At 39.0% G+C, this 9,802-nt stretch overlaps 1 protein-coding gene across 1 annotated transcript in view; it reads left to right on the top strand.

The window, feature by feature from the left end:
* Nucleotides 1-2,448: 2,448 nt before the first annotated feature.
* LOC115214868 (muscle, skeletal receptor tyrosine protein kinase) overlaps nucleotides 2,449-9,802 on the top strand; it is a gene marked incomplete at its 5' end in the record, with an annotated part of 10,162 nt that continues 2,808 nt past the window's right edge. Inside the window, one exon of the mRNA XM_029783900.2 lies at nucleotides 2,449-2,713. Within this exon, the coding sequence (XP_029639760.2) occupies nucleotides 2,449-2,713 (265 nt within the window). The remainder of the gene's footprint in view (nucleotides 2,714-9,802) is intronic.

Raw genomic sequence — 9,802 nt, forward strand, 5'->3', positions numbered from 1 at the left:
TTACTTCATATTGCTCCAGTTCACTCTGCCGGCAAAAATGAGTTGTATCTGTAATTCAAAGGGAACAGCCTTGTCACATTCTGAGTCACGCTGAACCTCATTGAGGACTACGTCAAAGGTTCACGTGACTGTAAAGTGCTCAGCCACTTTCATGTTAATTTCACGAGCAGAGTGTTCAGTTTATCACATCAACTGGAACTCTCGTCGTCGTAATCGACGAAGGACCAGTTTTGTTATTTTGGGTAAGGTAAGTTTTTGCTCATGTGTTACACTTATCGTTATTGCTGTTGTGTTGTTGTTGTTGTTGTTGTTGTTAACAACATCAACCACATTTTATGTGTCAATGTTAATTAATTAATTAATTTTGTACATAGAAATATTGTTTAGTTTTTTTGTTTGTTGAACTGTGCGTGATTGTGCATTTTATAGTTAGCATTTTGTTCCTTTTCTGTATTAACCAGTGGTTTTCAGCCGGGGCCCATATGATCCTTGCGGGGTTCATATGACCGTTGGGGGTTCATAAGATATTTGACGTCCATATAAGATCTTTCTTGGCAAAATTTATGCGAAATAAATTGCTTTTATTTCATCAATACATCAAATGTTTGTTCCTTCTCGAGCCATGCCTGGCTCATAAGGGCCGGTTTTCCGGTTTCCTTGGCGTATAGGTTTTCCACCTGGACGGGACGCCGGTCCCTCGCAGGTGAGATGCAAGAGGAAAGAGTGAGAGAAAGTTGTGGCGAAAAAGTCAGCAGAAATTTGCCATTACCTTCTGCCGGAGCCGCGTGGAGCTTAGGTGTTTCGCTTATAAACACACACATCGCCCGGTCTGAGATTCGAACCCGCGATCCCTCGACCGTGAGTCCGCTGCTCTAACCACTAGGTCATGTGTCTCCACCAATGCATCAAATAGCTTAACCAATTTTTTATGCAATTCTTAATATTTTATTCGAAATAGTAGATTCCTGAGTTAACAGGAATCAAAGGGGTACATAGGTAAAATAGGAAAGAAAAAAAAACGGTTGAGAACCACTGGTTTAAGAAATGTGTTTTGTTTATTAGAGGGGTGTAACTGCTTGTTGTTATTAATGTAGACGCTATTGTATGAAAAAAAAAACATTTTACATTTTGCTGTCCTGCGTATCGCATGTGATACGCAGGGCATACTTACCTCGAATCCTTGCATCATATATGATACAAATTTTCTCCCACCACATGAGTAACTTGGGACCTATGAAAAGAAGGCTTTGTATCATTCAGAAGATATGATACAAGGGTTAACTAAAAATCTGAGGGCAAACATGGACGTTTAGGACAAGCTTATGAAAAGGATTTGGCAGGCAAACAGTTAAATGGAGATTCATTTCTATGTCACAAGATATATTTCCCTGACGTCCATACATCATATGTGATTCAAATCCTTAAATCCTTAAAAATGTTTTAGCCCGAAGGCCGCGGCCATGCTGGGGCACACCACCGCTGAAATGCCCATTTTCTTTTTCAACGAACTGAGTAATTTGGGACTTATGAAAGGAAAGCTTCATATTATACAGAACGTATGAAGCAAGGACGAGCTAAAAGCCTAACTAAAGGTTTAACTAAAAGGACAAACTCATGAAAAAGCTTTGGGCAGATAAAAAGGTTACAAGAAAAGAGAAAATAAAAATAAAAAGTACAACCATTCACGTTTATTTTGCTAAAAATATTAACCACTTGTTTGAGAAACCCGTTTGGTAGAATTCTTATGGCGAGTGGTAATTCTTTCTTATTTTGGCACAGGGCCTGTAATTTCGAGGGAAAGGATAAATCGATTAAATCGACCCCAGTGCTCAACTCCTACTTATTTTATCGACCTCGAAATGAGAAAGGCGAAGTCGACCTTGGCGGAATTTGAACTCAGAACGTAAAGACGGACGAAATGTTGTTAAGCATTTTGTGCCAACGATTCTGCCAGCTCGCCGCCTTAATGATGATGATGATGATGATGATGATGATGATGACTTTTTCTAATTTTGACACAAGGCCAGCAATTTGTTGGGGGAAGGGGAGTGAGGAAGTCGAAGCTTCCGACCCACTTACTTAACTGGTGCCTTATTTTATCGATACCGAATGCATGAACGGCAAAGTCGACGTCAACGGGATTTCAGATCAGGAAATAAAAGAGCAGAGACAAAAACCGTTAAAGCCTCCAACAACATGACATTTTGTTCGACGCTCTAACGATTCTGCCAATTTTACTAATACTATTAGTAAGGAAAATAATAACAAAAGGAAAATGAAGAGGGAGAAGGGGGAGAGAAGAGGGACAGAAGGAGGAGAGGAAAGGGAGGAGTGAGAACGAAAGAGTAATGAAAAATGCCTTTTTTTTCCAAAATCGAAAGTCTTTTTTTATTTTTTATTACATTTTTCCTTTTATTATTTTTTATTTTATTTGTTTTCCAATTTTTTTTTCTTTCTTTCTCCCCCTTAGGTGATTGTTACATTGGTAAAGGACGTTGGTATAATGGGACTGTGAACACAACTAAGACTGGCCTTACCTGCCAATCTTGGTCAGTTGACTATCCCCATTCACATCGACGTCATCCTGATATATTTGCAGAATTAGAGAATTCTGCAAACTATTGCCGAAACCCCGGAGGTGACAATGATATGCCCTGGTGTTATGTTAACGACACAAATTCTCGTTGGGCAGCTTGCAATATTTCAAAATGTAGTAAGTATCAGTGTTTTCTCGTATATATATATATATATTTTTTTTCCTACCCCTTTATTTTTGCTTTCGTTTTTATTTTTGTTTTACTTTTTGTTATTTTGGGAGGTGTGGTTTAATTCTCTAGAACATTTAGGGTAAACTCTTGTGTGTTGAAGGTCCTGCTGTATTCTATCATCGAAAGCGAGAGTCGACGACTCGTCAAGCGTGAAGCAGCTCTGTAGGTGTTCCGGCCCCTTTCACCACGACACCAGAGCAGCCTGCAGGTTACTCACCGATATAGGTGATGAAACTCGCACACGACAGCACGAGCTTTGTTGAATCACATGTCGAAACTCTTGGCCAGATGTTTCTATTATCCTCAGTAATCGTTCTTACTACAATATTCGTCCTCTGTCTTAAGCCAAATGTAATGGCTTGCTTTCTCAACAACTTCTGATAAATTTCTGGCATTTTTCTGTCATTCACAGCTAGTACAAAACCCCTAAATATCGAGTGACCCTTAGTTCCACAAAGTCTTCTAAGCTTATCATTATGGGAAGACATATTGTTTCCCATCCATTGTTTTCAGAAAGGTCAACCAGCTCACTGTACTATCTATCTTTCCCGAGGAAAGCGTCTTCGATGTTCGCTTCCCAAGGACCTGTCAGCTTTACCATCTTTGTCATCTTCCTTTCCTTACACCACATAACAAGGTCGGGTCTTTTTGTCGCAAAACCATCAAGGTCAGCAGTAAACTCCCAAGTCCCCTTCAGCTGACAGCTATATGACATGATCTGGTCAATGTAGATTGAAAGTGAGATTCAGAAGACACAATTTAACCTACGTTCAGCTGGTGTTTCAGACCGAACAGGTTACGAGATCGAAAGCACCCTGGTGTCTTGGATCACTGTGGGCATTTTGACCACCCAAAATGTTGCAGGCAGCAATACAAACAGTAGCGCGAGGTGTATCCAGGACACATGACTTCGATGTGGCTAGCTCCCTTAGAGTGTAAGGAGTTAACGACCGAAACATTTGTGTGATGGTCAGGGGTTTTTCTCTGCAGACTTTCTGCCGTTCAATTCTTCCTAGAATTTTGTGGGCTTTTTTTGTTTGTTTTTGCTAGAACCAATTGACGACGATAGCCAAAGTGGAATGAAAGTGAACTCCATGAGATATAATTTACTATATGTTCAACTGGTGCCTCAGACTAAAGTGGTTACCGCATCAAAGGCACCTTTGCTCTCTGGAACATCTTTACGACACAGGGAGGTGCAATTTGAAACGCAGACAATACCACACAGTGGGGAAACATAGAAGTATCAAGGAGTCGAAATCTGGATGTGGCCTCCCCCGCCCCTTAGAGCGTAAGGAGTTAAGGGCTGAACCACATCCATGCGGCGGGTGGGGTTTGGGTCTGCTGTCTGACGACCTTCTGCTGTTCACTTCAACCCGGACTTTCTTACTATGAGCTACGAGCAAGTAGTATTGATATTGCTTTCAAATTTTGGCACAAGGCCAGCAACTTCAGATGGTGGGGAATAAGTCGGATACATTGACCCCAATTTCGACTGGTATTTATTTTATCGACTCCGAAATGACACGCAAAGTCAACCTTGATGGAATTTGAACTCAGGACGTAACGACGGACGAAGTGCCACTAAGCATTTTGTCCGATATACTAACGAATATACCAGCTTACCGCCTTAATTTGTCCGTGTATATTAATACTCGAAATCAATACAAGTACATGGATACTCTATATTTTGGATAAAATGCTTCCGAAAACGTTTTTATCTTTATTTTTATTTATTTTGTTTAGTTTTATTTCTTTAATTTATTTATTTATTTATATATTTATTTATTTATTGGATGGTATCGGTAAATAAGGAATGTACACACAAGAGAATATAAGTTCTGCTTTCCCAAAGACAGATATAGTCCATCATTTTTCCGGGGTCGTACGTGCATGCATAAATACATATAAACGTATATATATATAATATATATATATATATATATATATATATATACACACACACGTATGTGTGTGTATGCATATGTACATACATACGCACAGACAAACGTACATCCCAACAACATACATAATAAGTACACATACACACACCTATAAACATACATGCCTAAATACGTGCGTACATACTACACATGCATATAAATACAAGCAGATTTGAATGAACATGCATACATACATACATATACATATTTGGCGCCCTGGGGCTCTCAAATATGTAAAACACTGCCTAAATACCAATCTTGAGAAATTAGACTTCTCAAAACCAGAAAGGAAAAAGCTAATTCGAAGACTACACATGCAATCCATCACTGGAACTGTAAAGATCTGTAAAACATTCCAGAAGTTTATTATTTAAATATATCTGAGCATGTCTAGATATGCAAATATATGCATGAGAATACATACAAAAAACATACAAATCTGCACATTCATACATACATACATACATACATGTATGCATGCATACATACACATATATATACATACATAGATACATATATACATACATACATATGTGCATACAAGAATACATACATTCAGACAATCAATGGAACGATAAAAATCTGTAAAACTTTCCTGAAGTTTAGTATGTAAGTGCATATGCGCATGACTAGACATGCAACTATATGCTTGAGAATACAAGCATAAACCAAAACATGCAAATCTGCAGATGCACTGACTCCAAATACTGCAGTGTACACACAAACGTGCACAGATATCCTGCTGATATTGAAATTCCAATGAAGGGGCCTTAGATCGAGGTTAGAAACCGGATCTTTCTCTACTGGCAAGAAATCTTGAAATAAAACTGTATAATGACATACATACATGCATGCATGCATACATACATACAACATTTACATACATACATACATACATACATCATACATGCATGCATACAAACATACATACAACATACATACATACATACATACATACATACATAATCATATATTATACATACATACATTCATAAATACATACATCCATACATACATACATACATACATACATATACATACATACATACATACATCATACACACATACATACATACATACATTCACATATACATACATTCATATATACATACATACAATCACTTTTACAAATTTAAATAAGAGTTTTGTCTCTAGCTTTATATAGAATCAAAAGTCCTGACTTTCACCTACGCCCAAATTTGGAAGATGCCTATTCATAAACACCAAGAGAAGCATCTGAAACGTAGTAGCGGCAGCAGCTACTACTACTACTACTACTACTTACTACTATATGCATACTCACCCGCACACATCGTCGAGGCTGCTGGTGTGTCTTCTTTTTACCTTCGACCTACCCCGCTTCAATCTACGATATATCAACGGTTCGGCAAATGTGACCGATAAAAAGGCACCATTACACTCTTCAAAATAAATCTCTGGGGTTGATTTGTTTGTCGAAAATCTTCAAACCATTGCCCCAGCCTGGACGCGGATCAGCAACTGAAACAAGTGAACGATAAAGACATTCATATATATATATATATATATATATAGGGACAATTCACAAAAACAAAGCAAAACACGAAGACAGGTGGTGTAGACAACAAACATGTATTAGTTTAACGCTCGGGAAGATAAAGGTTTTTAACGTTTCGAGCCTACGCTCTTCCACAGAAAGAAACACAGAAAGAAACAAGGAGAGAAAATAAAGAATGTGTAGTGGCTAGCGAGCTATCATGGCTACACGCACACACACACACACACACACACACACACACACCACACACACACACACATACACACATACACACATACACACATACACACATACGTATTGTTATTGATGCGCTGAATGTACAAGTGACCATAGACATTAAGATTCAATTTCAGCCAGCGTTAAACTCCACACTGGTGTAATGCTGGTCTTTGAAGAGTCAGTACTGACTCGGACTATAATGTGGTATCAAAAGCCACATATTTGCATAAAAAGGGCAAAACGAAGGGAGGAAACAAATTCTTGATATTTCAGATATTATGTGCCTTTTCAATTATCAATAATCAAATCGATTAACAATCATCTGATGACAGAATGTAAATATGAGACCTATAACAGTGTTCTCGTTATATATAGCAAACGAGTGTGTGTGTGTGTGTGTGTATATGTAAGGTGGCGAGCTGGCAGAATCGTTAGCACGCTGTGCATAATGCTTAGCTGCATTTTGTTTGTCTTTTCGTTCTGAGTTCAAATTCCACCGAGGTGGACTTTGCCCTTCATCCTTCCGATGTCGATAGAATAAGTACAATGTGAGCGCTGAGTACGATGTAATCGACTTACCTTCCCACACAAAACCCGAAATTGTCGATGCTGGCTTTTCTTTTACATTCTTGTAACCTAGCGGTTCTGCAAAAAATGCATGTGATCAATACCAACTGCTAAGCTAAAACTTATAAATACTGGGGTCGATTTTTTCAACTAAACACTTCAAGGCGATGCCTCATCATGTGTGAAACAAATAAAAGAATAAAATACTATTTTTATTTATTATTCTGTTCATTTATTCTGTATTATTTCGCCTGCCTTTGGTTAACTTGAGCATTGTTTAACTCTGTTTACCTCTAAACGCCATGCCTAAACATATAACTATTGTTTATCACAACTTCAGCGTTTGAGTGGATTTGGTAGACGGAAACTGAAAGAAGCCTGTGTGTGTGTGTATATGTATGTTTGTGTGTCTGTGTTTGTCCCCCCAACCTCGCTTGACCATCGATGCTGGTGTGTTTAAGTCCCCGTAACTTAGTGGTTCGGCAAAAGGGACCTATAGAATAAGTACTATGTTTACAATGAATAATTCCTTGGGTCGACTTGTTTGCCTAAAGGCAGTGCTCCAGCATGGCTGCAGTCAAATGACTGAAACAAGTAAAAGAATAAAAGAATATATATATATATATATAGTTTTTAAGGCTGGAGCTCGAAGTACATAAAGCTATAAATAAAAGCATGCAAATATTGAATTAAAATATAACCTTGGGTGGGAAAACATCGAAGGATCTCCTTGGGGTGCGAACCCACATCTTCAATAGTCTTATCTGCTTCGAGTTACACCGTTGAAAACGATTCCTCTTATGTCTTTCAAAGTTTCTGAATCCTTGTATATTGAACACAGTATATATATAAGTATATGTATGCATGTACGTATGTATGTGCATGTATGAATGTATGTATGTGTGTGTGTGTGTGTGTGTGTGTGTGTTTGTGTGTATCTAACCTACACTCCGTCGGTCACGACGACGAGGGTTCCAGCCTGCTCGTGAAATTAACGTGCAAGTCGCCGAACACTCCACAGACACGTCTACTCTCAGGTAGTTTCAGCATGATACAAAGTGTGACAAGGCTGACCCTTAAAAATTACAGGTACAACTCGTTTTTGTCAGCTGAGTGGACTGCAGCAATGTGAAATAAAGTGTCTTGTTCAAGGACAAAAATCGTCACCGGGAATTGAACTCACGACGTTACGATCGTGAGCCTAATACCATAACCACTAACCCATACACCTTCACACACACACACACACACACCACACAAATATGTGTGTTTGCTTGTATTCTTTTTTCTTTTATTTGTTCCAGTCAAAACTTATTATTTGTAAGCCTAGTACATATTCTATCGATCCTTTTTTTCTGAACCACTAAGTTACGTAAACACACCAACATCGGTTGTCAAGCGATGGTGGGGGGGACAAAGACAGACATACAAACACACATACATATATATATGTATATATACACATGCATATATATAAATATATATCTATATATACATGTATTATAAATATATATATATATATACGATGGGCTTTTTCAGTTTCCGTCTACCAAATCCACTTGAAAAGCTTTAGTCGGCTCGAGGCTCAAGTAGAAGACACCTACCCACGGTGCGACGCAGTGGGACTGAACCCAGAACCCTGTGGCGTGTAAGCAAGCTACTTACCACGCAGCCTCTCTTGCGCCTTTATGTATATATGTAAGCGTATACATGCACACACTCACACACATACACACACACACACACACACACACACACACACACACACACACAATACACACCCACACCACACACTCACAACATACACCACACACACACACACACACACACACACACACACACACACACACACACACACACACACACACACACAAGCGCATACAATGTGTTAAAATACGTTCAAAGACGTATATTAGATACAAATACATTGATCCTCAGAAGAGATCGAATATCTATAATCGAACGTCACATCATAGGGGAGGTACGTAGGTAAGTCAGATAAACGTGTGTTGGCTACAGAAAACGCATCCGTCGAACAAATGAATTTCGTTCCCCTCTGTGATTTTCGCGAATGAATACCAAAGATATTTCCCTATCTACGAAGAACTACTTTGGACTGTCTTACTGCTTTCAGCGTAATTATATATATATATGGACATAGGCCCAGGCTTGGATATGTGGTTCCAGAAACTCGCTTTGCAATCACATGGCCCCAAGTTCAGTCCCACTACGCAGCACCTTGGTTGAGAGTCTTCTACGGGTGAGAGTCTTCCACTGGTCCACCAGTGACTTGTGGATAAATTTGGTAGACGGAAATCGTATAGATGCCCGCCGTATATATTTTTTTATCTTTTACTTGTTTTCAGACATTAGACTGCGGCCATATTGGGACACTGCCTTCAAGAATTTTTAGTCGAATACTTATTTTTTTATTTTGTTAATTCTGGTACTTATTTTATCGATCAGTTTTACCGAACTGCTAGGCTACGCGGATATAAACACATCAACATCAGTTGTCAAGACAGAGACGGGCTTCTTTCAGTATCAGTCATCCAAATCCACCCGAGACTATAGTCGAAATCACTCGCCGAAGGTTACCTAGTAGTAGGACTGAACCCGGAACGATGTGGTTGGGAAGCAAGTTTCTTACCACACAGCCACTCCTATGTGTATATGTGTGTGTGTGTGTGTGTGGTGTGTGCGTGTGTGTGTGTAAATAGAGAGAGAAGAGAGAGACAGACAGATAGATAGAGAGAGGGAGAAGGGGG

Source organism: Octopus sinensis, linkage group LG8, assembly GCF_006345805.1.
Source record: "Octopus sinensis linkage group LG8, ASM634580v1, whole genome shotgun sequence".
Lineage (NCBI taxonomy): Eukaryota > Metazoa > Mollusca > Cephalopoda > Octopoda > Octopodidae > Octopus > Octopus sinensis.